A 26,076-nucleotide genomic window follows, 5' to 3' on the forward strand; every position below is an offset into this window, starting at 1 on the left:
CTCCACGCTAAGGTGCTGCCTGCCCCTTTTCTGTTGCTTTTTCTTAGTTTTCTAGGGACTGACAGATAAAGGGGCTGCAGGGGACCAGGTTCCCCTGGCCGCCTGAGAGGTACAAATTCTCTCCCCACCACCTTTCAGGATCCCCGCTCAGTTTACTTTTTCAAAACTGTACAGCAAGCATATTATCATCTCAACATATGTCTAATCACCTGTGAGTTTAGTCTATTTTTCCAGCTCCTCCCATTTCTCCTCCTAGATGGAAGGTACACTTACTGAAAGCTTTGTCTTGCTAATACCTGGCTCTCTGCAGGCCCTTGGAGATCCAGAATGCCACTGCACTCTTGCCTTTTGGCCTGCAGTCCAACTCGAGGTCGTTGAGAACTTCTCCTTCCCTGTTGTGAGTATCGCGTCCTTCCTAATTCCTGTTAATGCCCTCAGGGGAGACTGTCTACCACCAAACTCTGGAAGCCTGTCCTTTTTAGCTCTTACTGTAGTGCCAAGCAGCTCTCAAGAGGAAGACGTCTCCTTAATTGATGAGGATTTTCTATAGGGTCAAACCTCCCCGTTCCCCTTTCCATTCCCAACACCCAGGAAGTGTCTGGAAAGCCGCATATAAGGGTTTGCTGGAGCCTTCCATGTTTGCCTGAGGCCGGTCCCACAGAAAGGAAATGACTTTGGACAAAAGTGGGATTACTTCAGAGGCACAGCTGGTCCAAGTGCCTTAGGCTTAGCAGTAAGAAACTGGAAGATGGTGAGAAGCAAAAGGATGGGCGTTTGCCCCAGCTTAGTGTCCCAGACAAATGCAGAGACAGTATTGCTCTCCAACAAGTTTCCCGCCCGTACCAGCCATCCTTTCCAGTTTACTGAACACTTGAAAGTTTGTCATCTTGCCAAAGGCTTTAACCATCTCTTGAGAAAATCTGCTTTCCTCTTGCCAGATGTTGCCCTGAAAAATTGTTCTTCTAATTATCCATTCCGCTTTCATCAAGAATAAGAGTCACCAAAACCAGAAAGTAAATGCTTAGAAGCTGAACCCCATCCCCGACTGGGCATCCATGTGTTACCTGGATGTGTAAGATCGCGTTCTCTGTTACGCTGTCCAGGACTACACTGGACTGCTCCAGATAAATTTTTGTATTCTCTCCTTGCTTTCAACTCACTCACACTATGAGCTAGGTATTATATCTCCATTTTACAGATGGGGAAACTGAGGCTCAGATAGTAGCTAAAGGATAGGGAAGCTGAGATCAAGCCCCAAACACTTCAACTGTGCAGTCAGACAGTCAGTGTACTGTTCCCCACAGTAGATCTTATGCACCAAGCCAGCAGGAGCTGCCGTAGAAATTAGAAATAAGGGCCCTTAGATTTAACAGGGCAATCAAATCCATTCATTAATTTGATTTTCCCTGACACATCTATTAGTATCTTGCATACAAGATACACAAAATATTGGTTGAATTAACAAGTATTAATAAAGGTCACCATATAGAGTCTCATCTCTGCCTATCCTACAGAAAAGATCCAGCCTCACACCCCAGCTCTGGGTAAACCTCTGCCTGCTTCCATTTCCAAAGGCAGGATTTACAAAACCTGCCTCTCAGAACTTTTTGAGAATTAAATGAGAAGATGAATACATATAATAGCACCTAGCCAGACAGACGCAGTGGAGCACAGCTGCACGGGGCTGGCTCTCCAGTCAGTGCGGAGGTTAATGCCAGGATGATGCGACACTGCTGAAATCAGTCAGTGTTAGTTTCCTTCCAAACCTTCAACAAGCACTTCTTCTCCCACAGCCATTCCCTTCACAGAACCTACAGTACACATCTTTGCCATTTTATGCACACAGCCCTCCGTCAGCCGGAGGAGGCAGAAACGCAGGACAACTGGGTACCCTCTCCTGCCGAACTCATCCACTCCCCACACCCTGAGGTGTCAGTGCAATCCTAGCCTCAGTAACAATAGCAATAACTACTATTTAGTGAGTACCCACTTAATGAAAGGCAATTTAGGTACACAATCCCTAATTCCTCCATTGCAGGGTTGTTAGAATTCTATTTTACGGGTTTAAGAAACTTGCCCAATGTGACAGTCTTTAAATAGAAAAACTGGGATTCAAACCCAGTCTTGTGGTCTCAAACCAATGCTGTACCACAACACCCAAACACCATGGTTTAACTTTAGAACAACCAAAGCCTGTTGACGTGACCTAAATTCCCCGATGGATGTTTCCACACTGTCCTATTGCTGTGATAAGAGTTTGTGGAATGCCACTTCTGTGTTCATTCCTTATACGATGGTGTTTCTCCGGCAGCACTGGGATCCGACTGGAATGTTCCTCCAGAGACCGTCCAGCAATAGTTCTCAAGCTTTCGATTTGCAGCACGCACTCCCAAAGGAACACAATCCTTCTGCCCTTAAAGACCGACAATATCCGTTTTCTGTGACAAAGGCTCAGACTCCCAGGATTGATTCCTTTGCCTCAGCACACAAATGCAGCTTTGGAAATCCATGGACAGTCTAGCTAGGAGACCAGGATTTCTATGCTGATTCTTTTTGAGACACAGTATTCACGTCGCATGAGCAGAAGTGTGTGTGTGCCGTGGCAAGGGTGGTCAGGGCAGAAATCCAGAAATCCTGTCAGATTATTTTTGCGGCAAATGTACTATATGCTTTTCATATTCTTTCCCCATAATTTTTCTTAAAAGTGAATCATATTGGAAGGTGTAATTCAAGTTTGTCATTATATTCCTACAGGTACAAAAATAACTTAGGTGTCTACAAATATTTTTGAGCCTTTTAATATACATTACAAATATTTTAGACCAATCACATTTTGTTGTGTGTAACATATTTACAAAACAAAAAATATATTACAATAAATATGAATGAAACAGTGAATCTGATCAACAACAAGCTGTCACAACCAGATATTTAAAAGGAATGCAGAAACCTGTTGGTCTGCGTATGTTAAGAGTTTTGAGATAAATAGGGGTCCAGAATTATAATGTATCCGGAAAAGAGATGGGGGAAATCCCAAATTTAAGTTAGGTAAGATTCTTTCTCATTGCTAATTACATAATGTTTAATGATGTTTTAAACTGTGAGCATTGATGAATTATCCAAACATGATACAAAGCTAATATAGTTCTATCATTTCAAAATGTACGTGACATTCACATAATATCCTTTTAAGTATTATCATTATATACTGTAGCTCACACGCTATCTACAAGTGTGAATGAGAAAAAAACAAGTCACAGCAACATGTCTCACATTCCAATTTTAAATAAGACAAGCACATAGTGGATCAAACATTATTTTATAATATGTTAATAAATAACACCTAGTTTGTTATGGTTACCTTGAACAGTTTACAGCTGTATATTTAAAAGGAGAACATTTTCTGCGAGTTTCACATTGTCAGTAAAAGGTAAAATAAATAATGAACCTATATAACCAAAAAAAAAAAAAAAAAGAAAGAGCGTTCTATATAGAACATAAAGTATTTTTGACATGCTGCTTTTCCAGTACAGTTTGCCACAAGAAACTTAAAACAGAAACAAAAAATGATTGTCTTTTCAAAAACAATTTTTGAAAGCTTCTCACAACATTGAGCATGAACCTTTTGGAATTAGTAAGGAAATCTTTTTGCCCATCTGCTTTGCATATATGTACTATGCACACTGTGCATGTGCACGCCAAAAGAGATCTATCAAAATTACAGGCTCACAACTGCTTACCCCTCAAAACGAGAAATAGCCAAAACACCAAACCGAAACCCGACCAGTCTGAAGTCTGCAAAGGTTCCATTCTTGCTTTGCTTTCACAGATGTCCCTGTGTGAATGTTGTTCCTATGGCTCCCAACTACTTTTAAAACAAGAAACCCCACTGTAATAATCCAAGGGGTCCAGTTTCACCAGTGGGGAGGGGAACCTGGTTCCTCAAAGCCAACTCCTGGGTCTGAAGGCGAGCACAGCTCTGCCACTGCACCTGCCCGTCTGCTTAGTTCTCAGCGTGGCCTTCTATGCTCTTCCCACCGCCACTCACAAACCTAGAGGACGCTGTGTCGTCATTAGACACAGGTCCTGCCAATCTGCTTTACCACCTGTTTCCAGCTCAGAACATTTTCTTGGCTAAGCACAAAGAAGAGCTTTAAGCCTTGTGGCAAAATTAGAAGTTTCTTTCAAATCAGGTTTAGAGTTGTTGTTACAGTATTAAGACTTTTTCTTTACACAACCACAGCTTTCTAAAGGGAAAGGAAGGGAGCAGCCCAACTTTCTGTTTAAAGATTTCTACATCCGCAGAGTCCCTATTTTCTTTCATCAGCATTTTCGCTAATTTTTACCTTATCCAGGAAGAGGTGGTGGTAACCACTGGAACTGTAGTATAATTCTTTGCATAATTCAAGTTCTCTTACATCTGTGGGTCCTCTTGACCTCAAGAGTGTACAGCATTATGCTAAAGACCATGGTCAACTTCCATTTGAAAAAACTCTTGATGGTTGTGTTCCTGGAGTCTACGTAAAGCCGTTGCTCAAGTTACATCTTTCCAAGAAAATCTAAAACACATTAGTTAAAATCCAACATGTAATCCTATTATCATAACCCTTGCTCATTAATCCTATTCTCAGCCAACGAGATGGGGGTCAAGCCTTCGGTAGCCTCTATTTTCCATTTCCCCACAAAATGCTGAGTAGGCTCGCAAAGGGCAGGCTGGAATGTTGTAACTCTGCAAGGTCATCTGACTAAACGTTCCTCTCCTGCGGTGGACCTTTTATGGTGTTGACTTGAGAAAACAAACATCCACTCTCCTTATCAGCGAGGAATTAATTCACGAGTAATTTAACAGTTTAGTACTGGATACATGTTACTGGAGTTTTTGGTTCATCTGTGAAAACCTCAGAATTGTGACACACACTAAGCGTCAGCACAGGTCTGCAGCAGAAATGGAAAATCTCAGGAATTAATACAAGGGCTTCTGGCCCTGATTTTCAAATTCAGACCAGGCATCATTGAGCTCCATGAAAATCATCTTTGCATATTGTTCATAGGGTTGCCCAGTAGCCTACAGAAAAAAACAAAACACACATCAGACACCACACACCAAAATTGTATTCATGTTAAATTTTTCACTGCGAATATGTGGGCTCTAAGTAATTGAAGTTTTTTCCTATCAGGCCTTTTTCTCTTTTGACAGCCTGCTCTGTGTGAGCCGAATCACTACAACCTCCCCAGAACACCCTCTCTCTAGAATTTCTCATACGGTGGTAGTCATCAGCCAACAAGTAAGTCAATGAGAGCGCGTAGGGCAGCAAAAGGTGCATCTCCATTCTCCAGAAGTATCTACCAAGGGACACAGGTTCCTGACAGCCTTTCTCCAATAGACTGTGTTTCTAAACTCATATTTGAGACCCAAAAAATTAGTCAGTGGTGAATCTTACAGCCAAGTAAAGCCCCATTCCGTTCTTCGTAATATATATTTTGATTTCTTTTCGCTCACGTTGTAAAGTATAACTACTTGTTTAAATACTCAATTTTAGCCCATGGACTTTATTTTATCATATAAATGGCCTAATAACCAGCGAATTGAAAGTATGATGTTTTTAACACATGCTCACAAAGAAGGAAACAAGGAGCAGACAAGCGACACGAGGGCAGGCTGCACTCACTTTGTCTGGGTGCACCACCAGCACCGCCTTCCTGTACACTTTCTTCACCTGCTCCGGCGTGACGAGGTCCGCCATGCCGACTGGCTTCCACTTGGTCTCCCCAGCCCACAGCACAGTGTGCATCGTGGAGAGAAGTGCTCTGATATTTCTCTCTTTGCCTTCAATCCATTCCAGAATCTGTAAATGCAGGGAGAATTAAGACATTGAAATGCTTTTGAGTCCAGAAGGTCTTCAGGGGGATGCCCCAGCAACCTCACAGTACTTGGGGCTCCCCGCATACTCCAAGCTTTCCCTCTCCTGGAATGCTTCTCCACCTCCACCTCCTATCTTGTCCTTCTGGTGACCTCTTCATCATCCTTCAAAAGCCTGCTCAGGAATTCCATACTGTTCACCTCCAAGATGAGGTAACTGTCTGTGCATTTGTCTTTCCCAGCCATTAGGCAGGGCTGCTCAAGGAAAGTACTGTTTCTTACCTATCACAGTATCTCAGGAACCAAGTAGCCTGCCTGGCACAGAATAGAGCTCAAAAAAGTATGTTAAATGAATTGATCCACATAGTCATTCATTCAAACTATTCATTCAACCATTTGAATCTTCATAGTTTGAACAAATGAGGTGAATCAGTTGAAGGGTTCCTAACTGCCCATCAGCATTTAGCACATAACAGGAGCTAAGTGCCTCTCTGGTGCTGAAGGAATGGTTGAGTCAACGTTAATGATGGCCTCTCTCCCAAACCATTAAATACCCTGTACCAACGAAATAACCAAGCATGGTGACCAAGATATAAATGACTTCCTTTTATAGAAAACTGTGAGTTTGCCTCATAAACAAAAGTTATCAAGTTGGAGCACCAAGTTTTGAAGAGGAATATACAGCGTCCATGCCATTACATGAAGTGAAAAGCAAACGCAAAGGACCCTTCACTGTACTCAGAAGAGCTCTGTCTTCAACAGTGTTCCCACCTGTCTGGAAAGACATTGTTTCAAAGTGTGTCAGATTGGCTGGCCGTGCTGGTCCTGGTCCTGGAGATGCTTTAACTGGTAACAGGTTACCAGTTATCTTCCAGTTTGTGACAGTGTCAGCATATTCAGTAATTGTTGCCCAGGAATTCAACCTTCCCATCTGTGGAGAGCATTCCAAGTCTCTTGACCTTTCAAACTTCATCAGCATAGCCACCCTTCCGCTTCTAAGCTAACCGGGGTCCAGCTGTCCACACAACGTCCTCATCCATGAAGTAAGGGGGTTGGAGTAGCTGGTTTGCAAACTTAAAAAAACTAACTTAAAAAAATAGAGAAAGACTTTTTTCCCCAAAATCAAATCTTACCTAGGCTCCCAGAATCAAAAACAAATGAAAGTAGAACTGCTCTGGTTAAAAGTGGAGGGGAGGCGTGAGGAAGCCAGGAACCAGGGACGCTGCTGGCTCACACGCACGACCTTGTCAGATGACCTTGTCCTACCGGAAAAGCAAGCTAGCTCAGGGGCTCACTCACCTTTAACTTCTCAGGATCCATTTCCTTAGCCATTTCTTCCTTTCTCATCTCAGCGATTGTTCGAGGCCCCTTTTTGTCTTTGTGTGCATTGAAACCTTGACCAGAAAGAAGGTCTTCAAAATCAGCTGCTTTTTGTTTCCCTTCTGCAATATAATTTTTGAAAAATCATTACAGTCTTTACTCTTAAACATAATATCACACTATTATCTCATAATACTTAGAGTTTTCGAGGGGCTTTCACATGTATTAATCCTCTTAACCCTCACACTTACCCTGTGAGTAGGGTATGAGACTGTCATGCCCATTTTGTAGATGAGGAAAATGAAGTCTGGAGAACTTACGAGATCTGCCCAGAATCATACACCACGTCCATGGCAAAGCTAGAACTCGAGGCTGGATCGTTAGACTAAATCCAATTCAGCAATTCCCTTTCCACCGTAGCACGTTTTTCAGATGAGGATACTCATGATTCCCCGCCCCCACCCCAGTCATACGCCTACTTAGTGTCAGTTATGGGACTAAGACCTGGGTTTTGGTTCTCGAAATCCATGCATGCCACCACTTTCCTGCTCACACCCAGCTGTCAGTCCTAGTCAGTCATATGTTCTTTTGCTCCAAGTCTGGTTGTGGCCTCACAGTGTGTCTCAGTCTGTTTGGAGAGGCAGCCTAGCATGGTGGCAAAGACTCAGGGGACGGACTCCCCAGGTGGGAATTCCAGCTGTGCCCCTTATTAGCATTGCTCCCTTGGGGCGAGTTACTTATCATCTTCATGCCTCAATTTCCTCATCTGAAAAACAGGGATGGTGTTAATAATCCTTCTTACCTCACAGGGTTGTTGTGAGAATCGACGTTAACACTCTAAAGTGCTCAGAACAGTGCCCGGCTATTTCAATGTTTGTTCAATGAACCAAAACGCAGCAGGTCCTGCAGTCAATGCCCATCGACCAGAGTTGGTGTCTGAATGGAAACCCATTTGCCATCTCTGTATGTCAGGTGCTCTGTACACACACTTGCACTTGCACACACTAAAATGTAAGTGCTCTGAGACGAGGGGTTTTGTCTGTCCTGTTCACTGCCGCATCCTCAAGGTTTTCTACACTGAAGATGCTCCATTAATATTTGCTGAGGAAGACACCTGCCCCACATCCACTCACAGTAAAAATGGAAAGGAAGCCACATGACTATGGAACTGTTCAAGCAATATCCACTGCTAACCAAAGACCAACGTGAGGCTCCGTATTCCCAACAGAAGTCCCTGTCATGCTGGCATTGCGAGAAGGCCCCTGTGACAGCCAGGAGGGTGTGGCCCTTAGGAGCAGGGGTCCTGGAGCCAGATGGCCTGGGTCTGCTTACCAGCTGTATGAATTTATGAAACTACTTTATCAATCTCTGCCATCGATTCCTCAACTACAACATGGGGCTGGTTTTGAAGATTATATAATAATACGTGAGAACTGCTCAGAATAACACCTGACATAACGCGAGCACTCCACAAATGTCAGCTCCTGCTACGAGGAAAAGTCGAAGCATATCCTGTTCCACGTTCCATAGACAGAAAGCCTGTTTCCTCATCACGTTCCTGTGTATTTCATTCTCGGGTATCATCAAACAGTTGGAATGTAAATGTATCATAACAGGCCTTTTCACAAACTCAAATTTAACCAGCCCTGCTATGCAAAAGATGTTATTTTTGACTCATCAAGACTCCTATTCATAAAAAAAAAAAAGGAATCCCATTCAGAGTATCCTCCAGCCTTACCTGTTGGCCCATTTTGTGTAGTTTTAACTTTCTTCTCAGAAAAGAGGAAAAAACCAGCAAAGGAAACCCAATGATCTCAGGAACATCCACCAACCAGAGCATAAGGAAGACCGAATGCCCAAGACACTCTTCCAGTCGGGACCAGAGCAAATGCTTGAGAGGTTCCCACCCTTCTTGTCTACCCCTCTTCCAAAGGGATAACAGCTTCAGAGCCCCCTGCCCCTCCACTCGCATCCATTCCATCTTCATTTAGTGCCTACTACGTGCCAAGCACTATGCTGGGTGCTAAGGATAAGGTGGTAGAAAAGACCCAGCTGCTGCCCTCCGCCTGGTCTCAGCATGGAGAGACGGACGAGTGAGCCCGCAGTCGCAGAACAACATGACAAGTGTTAAGAGCATGGTGAACCCAGGTGCTCCGGGCACAGAGCTGGAGGTGGGGACCGTGCTGCATCTCTCCAACTGGAAGACAGCCTCGGAAACTATGGGAATCGCTTTCTGTCTCTTCTTCACATACACATACACATATTATGTACACATATTTATGACAACACGGGGCCCCCACAGCCCGGCTCCGCACACTCGTCCTTACCCAAGTGAGCTGCTCCCTTCCCACGCTCGTTCTGGCCCCCAGGCACGGCTGAGAAGCTCACGTTGTAGTTGGGGCGGTTCTGGGGAGAGGAGTGCACCATGCTGGGCTGCGGCCTTGACGGTGGTGTCTGCTGCCAGCTGTAGCCGCCCCCCTGCTGCCAGCCGCCCCCCAAGGGCTGGGGAGACGCTTTCTGTGGTGAGCTGAGAGGTGGGAACCCCCCGCCCAGTCCAGTTGGTGTGGTGGGTTTGCTGGCAAATGAAGAACTACCTACAGAGAAAAAGGGAGAAGGCAGGCAAGGCTCGTGTGAGTAGCCTCTGACTTTTATGTCCCAAGGGATCATTTGCAATGACTTTAGTGGACATTTAGTGACATTTAGTGCCTTTTTAAGGTATGTTTTAATAGCCTCATCTTTGCTTCAGATGAACAAACTGCAGCTCAGAGCAGTTAAGTGATTTTCCCCAAGTCACACAGCCAGCAAGTGGCAGAACTGGGACTTGACTCCAAGTCTTTGAGTCCAAGCCAGTGCCACTGTGCCATCCCTCCCCTCCTTCCCACCTTCTAAGCAGATACTGTTTCAAATGGCAAACACAGGGACTAAAACAGAATACGGTCACTCATTAAGGTGCTACTTCAACTTCAGATATGGGGATTAATCCTTGCTATAAATACAAGCATGGTTAGTAGCCAAGAATAAACAAAGATGTTTCTGAAATTTCACAAGTAGGTTTCAGTTTCACACTATGTGCATCTCCTTGCAGGAGAGTAAACACAGCCGACACTGACAACTCTGAACACAGCAAAGGACCTTACTCAAGCTTTAAAAAATGATATTACTGGGGCTAGCCCAGTGGTGCAACAGTTAAGATCACACGTTCCGCTTCAGCAGCCCAGGGTTCGCTGGTTTGGATCCCGGGTGTGGACCTACACTCTGCTCATCAAGCCATGCTGTGGCAGGCGTCCCACATATAAAGTAGAGGAAGATGGGCATGGATGTTAGCTCAGGGCCAGTCTTCCTCAGCAAAAACAGGAAGATTGGCAGCAGATGTTAGCTCAGGGCTAATCTTCCTCAAAAAAAAAAAAAATATATATATATATATATATTACTTTATGCCAGGAATTTAAATAGAATCCTGATTTCATAATCTAACTTGTAAGTACTCACTGCAGGCATTCTGGGCTGTTTCCAAAATATGAAGCCCAGCTGTGGCTTATGTTTAAAAAGGTAAAAGGAGAAACTGAATGTGATGGTCTCCAGAGGCCCTTTCATGCACCAAACCCAAACTAACAGTGCTAATAAAATAAGTAACATTTCTAGAGTGCTTCAGAATTTACACAAGGTGTTCATGTATGTTACTGCCTCCAATCTATGCAACACTCTCAGGACGCAGGTAGTATCATTGGCCCCGCTTTACAGATGAGGCAATCAAGGCTCAGAGAGGTTTACTGACATGCTTATGATCACACAGGTAGATAAGGGAGCTGGGACTTGATCACAGGCACCCCACCTCCAACTGTCATACTCATTTGTTGTACCTAGAATCCCTAATTCCTCCCCAGATCGCTAAGCCTTTCACTACAACTCACCCCTATTTACTGTCTCTTCCTTCTGTAGACATTCCTTCTATTCTCATCTGGGACCCTCTTTCCCTTCCCACTGGGGCTGTTGCATTACGGCCACAGGACTTGGAATCAATCTGAGCTGGAGTCTCAGCTCTATCATTCATTCAATCCTGCATGTGTTCACTTATTCATTCATCTATCAGTGTTTCTTGAGCATCTGCTATGTGCCAGACACCGTGCCAGGTGCTGGGAACACAGCAGAAAACAGTCAACAAAGAATCCTTGCTTTTCTCAAGATTGGCAAAAGGCTTGGCCTCCTTGAGCCTCAATGTCCTCATCTGTGAAATCAGAACGCTGCCTACATCACAGGTAGACCATAAAGACACAGGTCATAGGAAAGTGCTTCACTAACCCTGAATGAAGCGAATTAAGATGCATTATATACTCTAAAATAATGCAAGTTCACGTGCTCAAAACACACTGGTACAGATAAGGCTCAATAACTACTTGGTAAGAGGGATCCTGTTTGTACTCTGAAGCTTGGCTCCGCCCCCTGGCAGCCGTACTCAGAGCATGGAGCCTCTCTCACGAGCCCCTGGGCCCTCCTGCCAACAGCACATCAGCATGCACTAAGGTGGGCAGTCGTTCTGCACTGGGATTTCATTTTACACTTTAAGGATATTTACTATCTTCCTTCTGAATATACATATGTTTATTATTTAAAAATTCAGTCAATAGAGAAAAGCTTAAAGGATTTTTAAAAACCTTCCATATTCCCATCGCACTGTCATTTATTCGTTCATTGATGGAACACCGTTGAACGTCTCCTACACGCCAGGCTGTAGGCCCAGTGGCGAAGAGGCAGACGCTGCCTCTTCTCTCAAGGGGCTCATCAGCGTTGCAGGACTTTCTGAAGTCTGCCCTTGCAGAATATTTTCCACCCATTTTCAGCAATTCTAATTTTTAATGCCACTGAAGCAGAGAACTGACAGAAATACAAAGCAGTAGCAAAACCCAGAGGCCACTGCCATCCTCCTTAAAAGCTAAAGCAGCGGCTGTCGACCTTGACTGTGCACTAGCAACACCTGAGAAGCTTTTAAACTCCCTGTGCTCAAGCCGCAGCCAGACCAATTAAGTCAGAGTGTCCGTGGGAGGAACTAGTGTATCGTGGACGCTGCTGTTGGTACCAGGGTTGTTCAACGTGAAAATGCCTTACGGAGAAGGATGCTGTCGTTTGTCTTTGCTGAATTGCAGCTATGCAATCTGGAAGTTTAATTTACAAATTAAACTAAAGCAACTGCCTAGGAGTCAAACACTTTAGGCTGCAGCTCCTGCTCATACACCTTCACTGTGTGGCTTTAGGAAAGTCACTTAACTCTCCTAAGTTATGTGACTTGAAAAACGGGGAAATTTAGAAAACCAGTTTTCCCAGCAGTTTTAAGAATGACTGCATTTCAAAAATGACAAAGGACTCTTGAATTCCACCTAGATTTGCTGTTGTAGTGATACAAGTGTAGCTATTCTGAAAGTATATTTGTTGTCTATTAATGTTGTTGGGATCCAGGGAAATAGAAGATACACGTACAAAATAGTGGAAGGCAAGGAAGAACCCTGCGGTACTGGATGGAATTATAGATATTTACACCCACTCATCTCCCATCTCTAGCTCCTGAAAGGTAGAGCAGTGGCACCCACCCCAGTACCAATGATCACAATGCACAGATTTTGGTTTCATTCCCCCTAGAAAGGAATGAGGATTCCTCGGACAATGACTGATTCCAGGACTGGGGTGTAAACATTTTAAGACAAGCCAAGAACATCTTGTGCCATAAATAAAGTTCTCAAAACATGATGGAATCAAGTGAAAAGGGCATAGAAGTCAGAACAAAGGGGCTTTCAAAAGCCAAATCTAAGAGGCTGGCCTGGTGGCTTAGTGGTTGGGTTTGCACACTCCACTTCACTGGCCCTGGGTTTGCTGGTTCAGATCCTGAGAGCAGACCTACACACCACTCATCAAGCCATGCTGTGGTGGCGTCCCACATACAAAATAGAGGAAGCCTGGCACAGGTGTTAGCTCAGGGACTATCTTCCTTACCAAAAAGAAAAAATTTAAAAAATTTTTAAAAATCTAGGACAACATGAACATTAAAGGAAATAACGACAGTAATGGATGATAACCCACTGAATCAAAAGTAAAATCCATTAGTCCACTCTGATGAGAGAGAGAGAAGAGATTCTTCCTTATAGTGAAATGCCAATTAATATACGTAGAAAGCAGGACAGAATCAGAAAAATCACAATTTTGCAAATATCATAGTAATGACTGTTTCAGGAAGGAATCATTAATGAATGCTAAACCCAGCAGGGAAAAGTCAGATGAAGAACAGGATATTCTCAAATAGGATAGTCTCAAATTCTCTCCCCTAGATTACTCATTAATTACAAAGGGAAAAATGGTAACTTTACAATGAAGAAAACTGGCAGACATCACCTTAATCAAGTGATCAAAATTAACAAATGGAGACATTTTAAACTGGCCTGTACCCGTCAAGTATCAATGTCATGAAAGGCAAAGAAAGGCTAAAAATGGTTCCAGATTAAAGTGACTAAAAGGACAGGACAACTAAGTGCCAGATGTGACGCTGGATTTTAAAAAAGAACTTCCTCTAAAGGCCAGCTCTTCAGAGAGGCCTTCCTGACCACTTGCTCTCTACAACAACACCCCCACCCCCATCGCTCACCATCACTTCTCTGCCTGGTCTTCCACAGCATCTGCACAGAGTGACGTGTGCAAGCTCCAGAGCCAGCCTTCGCAGTGTTGAAACCTGTGACTGGGGCGTGTCTAACATTTTGTGCCCCAGTTTACCTCATCTGCACAATGAGGGTTATAAGAGTCCCTACTTCAAAAGATTATTGGGAGGAGTGAATGAAACGATATCTGTAAAGCACCTAAAATAGTCCCCGACACACAGGGAAACCTCCAGGAAACAGTGATTGTTGTTTTTACTATTTGACAGCATATTATATATTTATTCGTTTACTATTTGTTTTTCCCTCTAGAACATAAGCTTTAGGGAGGCAGGAATTTTGTTTTGGTTTTGTTTGGGTGGTTGGTTGTTTTTTATCAAAACAGTTCGCACATAGAAGGCATTTAGTAAATAGTTGTGGAAAGAATAAATGGATAAAAAATGAACAATGAATGAGATTTTATTTGAAGCAGAATTTCAACTGATGCTATTATTTTAAAATTTGAAGCTTACATTAAGATACAAAGAATGGGGGACTGGCCCCATGGCCAAGTGGTTAAAGTTCTGGGCACTCTGCTTCAGCGGCCTGGGTTCTCGGGTTCGCATCCCAAGCACGGACCTACTCCATTCATCAGCCATGCTGTAGAGGCCTCCCACATACAAAATAGAGGAATATTGGCACAGATGTTAGCTCAGAGCTAATCTTCCTCAAGCCAAAAAAAAAAAAATAGAGGAAGATTGGCAACAGATGTTAGCTCAGGGCAAATCTTCCTCACCAAAAAAAAGAAAGAAAGATACAAAGAACAGGAAAAAACTCGAGAGTTCTTAAAAGAAAAAAATGTCTAAAGATTATACAATGGAAGGTCAAGATTCTGACACTATTAACAGTAGCCATGCTCTCATTCCCTGCTCCAAATGCCTCGGGAGGGCTTTCTGAGAACCTAAACTACCTACATGGCCGATGCCAAACTTTGTGGCAGGGCTAGCCCACCCTTCTTTAACAACTCTGCACTGCCCAGAGGAGGGAGGAAAAAAGAGGAAGAAGAGTTTAAGAAGTGCTAGTCCTTGAACTACTCCTTGAAAAGGGGTTCCTTGGTAAAGCAGTTTGAGAACCCTGCATACTACATCCCTTTTGGGGAGCATCACCACGAACACTGATTCTCAGAAGTTTTTGCAGCAAAGTGCACTGAACCCAGTGTTTCCAAAATTCCTTGCTCATGGAACACTTATCCTGTAACAATGACCAACATATGATGAAAAACACTTTGGAAATACACTACAGAAAGTCTATTTTCTGTATGGAATTTTACAAACTGACCAGAGAGTGCCGGACAGGGCAGGGAAGAGGGATTCATGTGAGGATCTCCCTGGTGACATGCCAGGGAGACCCATGCACGGCTGGCCCCACGTGGCACACATCTGTCTGACCAGCCTCATTCCCCCACACCTGCGTTGCCTTTGCTGCAGCCGAACTCTGTTGTTCTGGAAGTTCTAACTTTATTTACGCTAATCCAAAATTAGGCATCAGAGAAACGGATTGATTGGGGTTATTTCCAACCCGATATTTGAAGTCTGTTTCCATTCCTTTAAAGCCGATGTGAGGTTTTATAACATAGCTTAAGAATACACATGATTTTAGGGGGCTGGCCCCGTGGCCGAGTGGTTAAGTTCGCGCGCTCCGCTGCAGGCGGCCCAGTGTTTCGTTGGTTCGAATCCTGGGCGCGGACACGGCACTGCTCATCAAACCACGCTGAGGCAGCGTCCCACATGCCACAACTAGAAGGACCCACAACGAAGGATATACAACTATGTACCGGGGGGCTTTGGGGAGAAAAAGGAAAAAAAAAAAAAAAAGAATACACATGATTTTAGGTCCCAGGTAACAAGACTTGCTCATTCACACCAAAGATTTAGATTGGAGGTTTTGTACCCCATAAGCAAATGTTGTTTATGTCTTAACCTACTAAGTTTGTACCTAATGTCCCAAGGTCAGCAAAAGGATCCAGAGTCTGGGGTTTGCTCTGATGGGTGGGAGTGCCATGCGAGGACCCCGTTGGGCTGGTGGCAGCTGACTTGCTTCCCATCCCAAAACCTCCTGAAAAGGAAAGAAGATCATTGAAAACGAGTTAGTGGTCCAAGGCTGAATTCCGAAACTCAGAAATCCAGAGCTACTGCTCATCTTGTCTCTGAGGGCAAATCGGGAAATACGTTAAAAGTTGCTACATCTTATTTCTCTGACTCAAGTGAATAGTGGCCTGGAGCAGGGGCAGGGAACTGAGAAGGCATATGTCGTTTCCTGGACACATATGAACTATCACGTCTGGTGTTCACCTCTCATGTCACCTGACTCCATTCTTTCCTCTAGGATTTGGAGTCAGGCCTGGATCTGAATTCGGGCTCAGCTACTTCCTGGCTCAGTGACCTTGGGCAAATCGAGCTTCAACAATTTCTCACTTGTTAAAAAAGGAAACAACTACTGCTCCAGAAAGTTGCTGTGATAAGCACACTGTGTGTGTGTGTGTGTGTGTGTGTGTGTGTGTAACTTGCACAGCATTGGGAACACCATCACACAAGATGGCTCTCAAGAAATACCATACTAGCCACAAGGAAGAGAGCTTATTTATCACACAGAAATCCAGCCCTGAACAAGTGCTCTGTGAAGAAAGAAGAGTATTCAGATTATCCAGCACCTACTCTATGCCAGAAATTTTCATATAAGTTACTTCACTTAAACTTATACAATTGTGTGGGGTAAGAAGTATGAACCCCAGGGGCTGGCCCCGTGGCCGAGTGGTTAAGTCTGTGCGCTCCGCTGTAGGCGGCCCAGCGTTTCGTTGGTTCGAATCCTGGGCACGGACATGGCACTGCTCATCAAACCACGCTGAGGCAGCGTCCCACATGACACAACTAGAAGGACCCACAACAAAGAATATAAAACTATGTACCGGGGGGCTTTGGGGAGAAAAAGGAAAAAATAAAATCTTTAAAAAAAAACAAAAAACAAAAAAAAAACTAATAAAAAAAAAAAAAAAGAAGTATGAACCCCACTTTACGGATAAAAAACTGATGTTTAGACGTGTAAAAAATCCGAGAGATTCTAAGTGATTGACTGAGATATATACCCAGATGTGTCTAATTCTATTGTCAAGACATCAGATTAGCAAATGAGACTTAGAAAAGTTAAATAACATATAATATGTCATCGTGGGCAATGTGGAAAGCTCCGCCAGAATGTGGGTCTTTAGGAAATTCCGCAGGTGGGCTGTAATCCTCTGTAAGGACTCACTTCATCTTGGGTGAAGGCTATGCTTTACCAGTTGGTTAAAGGTGCACAAAATTAACCTGCCGACCTTTACCTGGTTTAGTATGCCAGTCCCAACCTCCCGAAACATCTGGCTGAATGTTCACAGCAGGTGTACTGGAAGCTGCAAATGGGGAGAAGAAAAAGAATCAGGACAAGAGAGCTCAGAGCCCAATTTTCTGAGATCACCCAGGAATGTGCCATCCCTTCCCTGAAGCCTGCATGGCCTACCAAGGTCCCAACTGATTCGTCTCTCCCTCTGCGCTCTCGCCACCTCTGCAACATTGATGTTTGTGCCTCCACCTATGGTTAGTACTTACATGAGGGCTGGAGGAAGCCATATACTGTTTGTCTCTGTGCCTTCTTTAGCTGTCCTTTCTTTGACCTCAATAGCCACACACTGTGAATTATAACTGTGCATATGTGTATCTCTGCTAAACTGTGAGTTCCCTGAAGGCAAGAACTATCTTATTCATCTTTGTGTGTCCCATCTCTACACTTAACACAAAGTCAGTGGAGAATAAGAAAAGGTGAAAAGAAACTTAAATTCAGTTCACCTTAGGTTGGCATTATCAAGTGTATGAGAGGAATGATCAACTTAGAACTGAAATTTTGTTTCCTCCCCTGCTGTGACGTGAATGGAGAATGATGAGTCATTCAGAACCTGTACTGGGCACTGACTCTATACCACCCACCGTGCTGGTGTCAGAGATGTGTCTATTGTCACTCAAAACAAACTCATTGCAGCTTTAAAATAGGTCATTCTGACCTCTCTCAAAGTTCCAAATGTAGAATTTAAAAGAAACATTCAGCTAAAGAGAATCAGATTGTCAGAGGAGTACACAGTGATAGAGTAAGTTTTTTCTGCATCTATGAGATCCAAATAAGAAACATGATGCCATAAGAACAAATTTCTTTCTAGAGCACCTCTAGGTTCTGTCCACAAGATCAGTGAGTAAAATGTAAATACTAAACTAACATTGCAAGTGGGATTTAAAACAGACACACCACACACACACACCCCACCACCACCACCAAAAGAACAATCAAGTCACCAAGATTAGCACTACCAAGCCTATGTTTACCTGCTTTGTTTGCTGAGTACAAACCAAGACAGCCTGTACCTTCCCATCATTAAGTTAAGAAGAACATGCCATTATCAGCAATAACAGTTATTTCTTTCCTGTTCCTCTTCTTCCACCGTAATCCATCAAAACTGAGGTGGAAATTGGACCATTTTGCTAACATTTGCTGCCTGATTTCCTTTAACTCTGATCTTAGTCTGACATCCAAGTAAGATGTAGAACTGGGTGTCAGATCTCCAACTTTATTACTAATCGAACCCACAAATCCTTATGACCACCTGTCACGTGCAAGGCGCACCAGGGAACAGAGACCTAAGACACACTGCCTGTCCTCAAGAAACTTAGCATCTGTTGGAGAGAGAGGAATATACAAATGAAAAAGTAATTACCTGATATTTTAATCTCTATTTTGCCTTTTCTTATGGTTGTTCCCTAGTTCTTCCAACACCATGTTCCAAGTAATTATTTCCTTCACAGTAGATGTTCGATAAATATTTGTTGAACTCAAAGGCAGTATTTCTTGATTTTCGGAAGAGATTGGGGGCGCCCTGTGGCAATCTGGGGGAAGTGCCCCGAGGACTTGGAGGTGGGCAATCTGACCCCCTAGTCTAACCTCTGAATCTCACCTAGGTCCTCCCACATGAAGATGAGGCACTGATCCTCCAGCAGTGCAATGATAACTGCTCTCCCAGCAAGCAGAGTGGAAAACTCTTTTCACTCACTGGCATGACATAGACCAAAATAAGAAGTGTGCCCACAAAACAAAGGAGTGCTAGCCAGCCTAAACTGGGTGACAAACAACATGTTCTAACCAGCTCACAAGAAGCAGAGAACCAGACCCAGAACGGCCATGCTGAAGCCTGAACATCCATACCTAAGTGACATAAAAGGTAGCACTCATGAAAATATTAAACTCAAAGTATTCAAGCCAGGAAAACGTGGGACCTTATAAACGCAATCACTATGCAACAAAGAGACTTAGGAGAAAATGAGTTAATTCATTTTGTATTTACATATTAGACAGAAAAAATAGACAGACAGTGCCTACTGTGTGCCAGTATGTCTTCCAGGCACTTGGGAAGCATTAATGAACAAAACAAAGACCTCTGCCTTTGTGGAATTCACGTTCCAGTAGGGAGAGACGCACAACAAAAAACAAACAACACAGAAGTATTGGAAGTTGGTAAGTACAATGGAAAGGAAAATGCAGAGTGAGGGCAGGGGGCTGAGTTGTGATTTGAAAAGGAGTGGTCCCCATTGAGAGACCCCACTGAGAGGTGACATTGGAGCAAAGATTCAAAGGAAGTGAAGGAGTTAGCCATGCCCATGTCTGGGGAAGCAGGCACAGCCAGCGTAACAAGAAAGAGGCCAGTACGGTGGGCGTGGAGAGAGCAGGGGGGAGGGAATAGGAAATGAGGTCACAGGCACTGGGGGGCTAGTGCACAGGGCCTACTGAGGCCATTTCGAGGACTTTGGCTTCCGTGCTAAGTCAAATAGGGAGCCATTTTGAGCAGAGCAATGACATGACTTACATTTCACATAAGTGAGCAAAAACAACAGTTTTAACCTCTCCTTGCACCTTTTCCTCCAAGGGTAACCAACTTCCAATCAGGAGGTTCTCTTCAGTGGGCACTACTCAAGAGCGAGAGGTGACTTTCCTGTATGTTGTCCTGTGGACGCACTTCAAATAGTGTGCAATTTAAGACCAATTAGAAATCACCCATCATGGTTCTTCCTGGACTGATTTCTCACTTTTATTCATTACAGTTGGACCAGTGTTGCCCACCTCGTCTTCCTTTCGTATTTGCATGGCTTCCATGAAGTCAAGCTAACAATGGGACCGTGCTCTCCAGGCAAGCTCAGGGTGCCTTCAACGGCAGGTGGCCGTGTAGACTGGGGCTAACAATGTTCGATAGTCATCAACGTCAGGAATGTACTACAATTCATCAGCTCAGGGCCATTCGTCCTTCCCGAAAAAGCTCCAGTTTTGATCAGTGTTACCTAAATGATAGCCTTTTTTAAAGATTGGCACCTGAGCTAACATCTGTTGCCAACCTCTTTTTTTTTTTCTTTTTCTTCTCCCCAAATCCCCATAGTTGTATATTCTAGCTGTAGGTCCTTCTGGTTGTGGCATGTGGGACACCACCTCAGCGTGGCTTGATGAGTGGTGCCATGTCCGTGCCCAGGATCCAAACCAGCAAAACTTGGGCCACTGAAGTGGAGCATACAAACTTAACCACGTGGTCACGGGGCCAGCCCCCAAATGATAGCCTTTTGCACTTACAAACAGATGTGATTCCTATTCTTTCCACAAAACCTAAGTCTCTAACATAGAAATATAATGTGGGCCACATATGTAGTTTAAAATTTTCTAGGAGTCACATTAAAAAAGGTAAAAAGGTACTGATGAAATTAATTTTAATAATGTATTTTATTTAATCCAATGTATTCAAAATATTATCTTAAGAATCAGGGGCCAGCCCTGTGGTGTGGTGGTTAAGTTTGGCATGCTCCACTTCAGTGGCCCAGGTTCGCGGATTCAGACCCTGGGTGCAGACCTACACCATTCGTCAGTCATGCTGTGGCAATGACCCACATACAGAAAAAAAAATAGAGGAAGACTGGCACAGATGTTAGCTCAGGACTAATCTTCTTCAAGCAAAAAAAGGAAGATTGGCAACAGATGTTAGCTCAGGACTAATCTTCTTCAAGCAAAAAAAGGAAGATTGGCAACAGATGTTAGCTCAGGGCAAATCTTCCTCAGCAAAAACAAAAAACAGAATATGAAAAATATTAATGAGATACTTTACATTCTTGTTTTGTATTAAGTGTTAAAATACGTAGAGCACACTTCAAATCAGACTAGCCACAATTCAAGTGCTCAACAGCCACATGTGGCTACTGGCTTCGTATTAGACAAAAGAGATCTAATATAGCAGGGGGTTATGTTCTAAGTTTTGTTCTGCAGAATACTAATTTTGTAGTATGCTCATATCACATTTTATTAAGATTCATATTTTTCCATATTTCAAAGATTTCTCCAATAAGATGCATCTTCCAATCAATGAAAAGTGGTAGCCTTTTTTTTCTTTCTTCTTAGCACATAAAATAAAGATACATCCTACAATCAATGGTGCCTTACAATTCTGTGCATGTAGCTCTAATGCAAAACAGAATTCCACAGTCAAATAAGGTTTAGGAAAGCTGAATAAACAAAGTTAAGCAGGCATCTTTCCTGTGAGACATCCCAGAGCTTTTAATATGCAAAGGTGAATTGTTAATTTCCAAAAGAGAGATGTACCATGCAGCTTTTTACCCCCTAAAACATCTACAGGATGCTTTTATCTCTGAGCAGCTACTGCTGTCTTGGGGAAAACTATGTTCCACTGAACACAACGTAAAATACTCTACCATGCACTGTAGGTGAGGGGCTTCTCGTAGGCTGAAGAAAGGGGTCACTGGAAGCAGCGGATGTGTTCAGAAAAGAACCCAGCAAATCTTGACCTGATGATTTGGAAGGCGCTCCAAAAGGGTCAAAGGTGGCACCTAGAAAAGAACAGGAAAAATGTGTTTCTTTGTCCTATGAGGTCATTTATTCCATAAACATTGAAGAGCCACCACAACTGCCAGGCCCTAGCCCAAATACTTGAAAAGTCGGGACGATGCCTGCCTCTGGGCTGCTCCACAGGCCCGTCCTATTCTCAAAACTTCCTCCAGGGCTAACAGTGGATCCTGAGGATTTCTGACCACACACAAATAGTTCCTTCTTTGTGGACAAAGGAGGACTCTGGATTTAACTGGTGGATGAATCATAAATACTATAAATAAGGGCCCCTTGGGGCTTTGAGCATCTTAATACCATGAAATAAGTCAAGGTCAACACAGATGAATCAGTGAGTGGCAAAACCACGCCTGGACCATAGGAGTGCTCAGTGAATGAACTGTGTTCACGTTGAATGAATTAGTGGACACATACAGGCAAGGGCTCAGTTTATGTTAAGGCAAACACTGGCCAGGTTTTATTTAGTTTTGTTTTGTGAAGTTAGTAGTCTCTAGCTCACTTGAAAGCTAAAAAGAGAAGAAAAGGAGTGTGACAAAAACTGAACTCTCTTCATGTCTTATGTCCTATGGAATTCAAACGTTGTTTCCCAAACACCGCCTCTCGACAACTCGCTAGAAACCAGACGCAGATTTGGTGAAGTGAGAAAAGTTTTTGAATGAACTAAGAAGACTAGAGTGAAGTGGGGAGCTGAGGTTTCCAGCAACCAGGCACCAACACTAATATCGTATCATTTCTTAATGTTCACATTGCCTTTCATAAACAATATCTCAGCTGGTCCTCGACGTCTCCCTGTCAGACAGAAATGAATCATCTTCTTTCTATTGACAATAAAACTAAGGTTCAGAAAGCCAAGTTTCTTGCCCAATACCAAGTAAATAACAGGGGGCTGGAATTCACGCCCAAGTCTTTCCGACTCCAAATTCCAGGCATTTCCCAAAGGCATCTTACACTCCTCACAGGCGTGAGCTGAGTGGGATGAAAACCACGCAGAGCTGCACGTATACGAGCTGCCTTTAATTTCCCATTATTGGAGAGGGACAAAATTCCCTTTGGCTCCCTCCTAATCTGTAAGTATCAGGCTACAGTGCCAATCGCATCCTGGAGCGGGATTGACCTATTCTAGGAATAGACACCTAGAATCAAACAAGGTAATGAATAAATCCAACTCAAAACCCAGGTAGGATATATGGTTTAATACGTGTTCAGCCGGGATTTCACTGACGTCACGCTCTCCCAATACCTGCTGGGCGGCGGGTCAGCCTTGTGTAGGAGCGATGGTATCAACTATTTGTCAGGCTCTCTGCTACACAGTGCATGTTCCTTAGTCCCTCTAATGCTCACACCACTTTATCCCTTCTATAACGTGAGAATACCAACATCTACAGAGTAATTAGAAGAGGACACTAGGTTTCTCTCTCTAAATCTAAGTTTGAAATCAACTAATGGAAGATGCTAAAATCTTTATACTATTACTTGGCACACTTGTAATATCAAGTTACATTAAATTACAGGCACCCTCCAATAGCTAAAAGTGAACTTCCCAAAATCTAGAGCTCAAAATCTAGTCTTTACAACAGTGCTCATAGATAGGTAAGTATTATCCCATTTGCAACTAAGAAGGTGAAGGTTTTTTAACAAGCCTACTCAGATAGTTAAGTGTCGGTTCGGGCATTGAAATTCAAGCCTTTAACTCTGGAATCCATGTTCTTTCTGCCCCCTCTTGGGGGACAGAATACTTGAGTTCTGGATCTGGGTTTGCCACTAATCAGCTCTGTGTCCTTGGACAAGTGCATCAATATATCTAGGCCCCCGTTTCATTGTCTATAACCTGAGGGATAGATTTAACTAATGTCTCAAAGGTCCCTTCTCACTCTGACACTGGAACACAACTATCTGCATGGGACTCATGAATTAAATCATCAAAAGTCACATAAGGTGCATGGTCTTAAAATGTGACCATCAAGTACCATGCTATCTTGGATCTTGTGGATGTTTTTCCTGACAGAGCTTTCATTCGCTTTGGAGAGTAAGAACTGGATGGAAGGAAGTGAAGTATGGAGGAAAGAGCCTGCGATTCAGGACACCTGGCCTCACACCCTGACTCCATCAATAACCAATGCAGAAGCTTGAGCCTCAGCATCAACATCCCATGATTCTGAGACTCACTCATAAAGAATGCCTCCAGCTGAACCACCACAAATCCAGACCAGCCCAAAGCCTTCTGAGAAGTGAAGGATGAGCTTATGGAAGAAATTTCCTACAGGTTACCATACGCCTGGGGAGTTGAGACATGTCTCTTTACTCTTCCTAATGTGACGCCATCTTGGTTAACAGGGACGGTAACAAGGGGCAGCTGGTTCTTCAGAAGCGACAACAGACCTCTGCCTACCCAGCTACACTGGCTTGCAAATGTCAAAAAATTGTGGATACCAGTTGAGTCTGTAGCAATGAGCAGAGTGACGCTGACTGAGCCACATGGGGCTCAAACTCCTTCCCCGGCACCAAGCGCTCTGTTTCAGCAGCTGTGCTGTTGGCGTAAGTCCCTTTAATCTATCTTGAAGGAACCAAGCACTTCTCTGCACAGCCAAAGTTATTCAGAAAACTACAATTCCAGGAAGCCATCACAGGAAAACTGAAGGAAGGCTCTGGAGTCAAATGGCCTTGTTTTGGACCCTGGCCCCATCGATTACTAGCTGTATAAACATATGCTACTAATTTGACTCTAAAGCTCTATTTCCTCAACTCCAAAACAGGGATAATAATAGCACCTTTTGACCAGGTTTTTATAAGAACTGAATCCATTTTTAGTGTTAACTTCCAAGTTTGGCAAATGGTTAAGTACCCCACAAATATCAGCTGTTATTATTAATAATACATCTCCAAGCAGACGTAACTAAAGCAGCTCAGGGATTGAAGCCCTGAAACAAGAACGAAAATAAGAATGAGGAGCTCAAATATTCACTCTTAGACTGGTCCCACCAAAACAGACAGTATTTCTATTTCGTCTCATGTTACCCCACTTAAATGGAGATAGAGACCTCTCCAGGGGACTTTTAGGGAGACAAGAAAAGTCTAGCTTAATGGGAAAGTTTGATGCTACTTCCTTGGCTGGATGGTCATCATTCAAAACTGAGAGGTACCGTGCAACAGGGAAGAAATTACCTTCTCCTACTCTTAGCGTTGGAGACGCGGAGGCGGAGGCGGCAGACCGGCGTGGCGTTGACTGAGTGGATGCAGGTCCACTTGGGTGAAACACGTCTTCCACCCCTGACTGTCCAGCCTGGGCAGGGCCGGCCGCACCTCCACCCCCAAACAGGTCGCTCAGCAGTTCAGAATTGGAGGGAGGAGCCGCCGGTGGCGAGAAGTTCTTACTCACTGCAGCCCCTTCTAGGCCCAGAAGGTCCACGTCCTCAGCGGGTGGAGGGGCAGCCGGCTCCTGCTGCTTTTTGCTGGGTTTCTTGGCTCCATGATGTTTGTCGCCATTGGCATTGCCGTGTGGACTGGAAAGGGTCAGAAGTTCATCGTCTGACTGCTCGCTCTCCTGATTCACCAGGGCGGCGTGGTCCTCCTCGCAGAATGATTTCTCCGATTTCTGATCTAGGGAAGGCCGGTATGCCGATAAACAGTTAGTTACTGGCCACGGCTTTATGGGTTTTTGTTAAAATACATATACGTAACCCCAGAAAGAGAGAAAGAGCCTCTGAGCAAATAATGCTTTCAGACCCTTACCAATGGGAAATTTGATGTATTGCCCATTGCATTCAATTCCCGTTCGTTGAGCCTTGGAGAGGCAGTACCGCACAGAGGTGAAGAGCGAGAACTTGCGAGTCAGACAGCCTGGGTTTGAATCCCTGCTCCACTGCTTACGGGCTTTGTGACACTGAGAAAGTTACTACACATCTCTGGTCTTGGTTTCCTCCTCAGAAAAATGAGGGCAAAAATAGTACCTAACGTACATGCCTGCCGTGAAAATTACATGAGGTGGTCTACAGAAAGCTCTCAGATCTATAGTAAGTAGTACTTCAGTGGCTCTTATTATGATTATTACTATTATTATCGTCATCTTCCAAGCACCATGCTAGGAGCTTTGGAAAAAAAAAATCTCGGAGTCCTTTGCTGATTCTCTAACTGCCATTTTCCTTCTCCATGTGGCCCACAGCTAAAAGCAAGGCCTTTCTCCCACAGTCTGGAGCAGAAGTGAACAGAGGGAGGGGCTCTGCCATGGATGGTCCTTGCACCAACCTAAAGGAGCTATTTCAGTGTAAGATGGGCACAGGAAAGGCGTCTCCTGGGGAAGGAACGGAGAGGCTGGCA

General features: G+C 43.9%; 1 protein-coding gene and 1 long non-coding RNA gene across 20 annotated transcripts in view; one reads left to right on the forward strand and one right to left on the reverse strand.

Moving 5' to 3' along the window:
- The first annotated feature begins 308 nt into the window (after positions 1 to 308).
- On the forward strand, positions 309 to 3,360 carry LOC111773628 (uncharacterized). Its single transcript, XR_002808298.2, has 2 exons — positions 309 to 397; positions 2,312 to 3,360. It is a non-coding gene; the product is annotated as an uncharacterized lncRNA (long non-coding RNA).
- Positions 2,783 to 26,076, reverse strand: part of DNAJC6 (DnaJ heat shock protein family (Hsp40) member C6) — a 135,162-nt gene continuing 111,868 nt past the window's right edge. For all 19 annotated transcript variants that reach the window (XM_005610521.4, XM_023641943.2, XM_070268908.1 and 16 more), the window contains 8 exons: positions 24,925 to 25,359; positions 21,612 to 21,746; positions 17,171 to 17,239; positions 15,790 to 15,909; positions 9,508 to 9,774; positions 7,160 to 7,302; positions 5,670 to 5,846; positions 2,783 to 5,065 (listed from right to left, as the gene is read on the reverse strand). In XM_005610521.4, the coding sequence (XP_005610578.1) occupies positions 4,964 to 5,065; positions 5,670 to 5,846; positions 7,160 to 7,302; positions 9,508 to 9,774; positions 15,790 to 15,909; positions 17,171 to 17,239; positions 21,612 to 21,746; positions 24,925 to 25,359 (1,448 nt within the window). In that variant the 3' untranslated portion in view covers positions 2,783 to 4,963. The remainder of the gene's footprint in view (positions 5,066 to 5,669; positions 5,847 to 7,159; positions 7,303 to 9,507; positions 9,775 to 15,789; positions 15,910 to 17,170; positions 17,240 to 21,611; positions 21,747 to 24,924; positions 25,360 to 26,076) is intronic.

The sequence above is a fragment of the Equus caballus genome, chromosome 5 (genome assembly GCF_041296265.1).
Source record: "Equus caballus isolate H_3958 breed thoroughbred chromosome 5, TB-T2T, whole genome shotgun sequence".
NCBI lineage: Eukaryota > Metazoa > Chordata > Mammalia > Perissodactyla > Equidae > Equus > Equus caballus.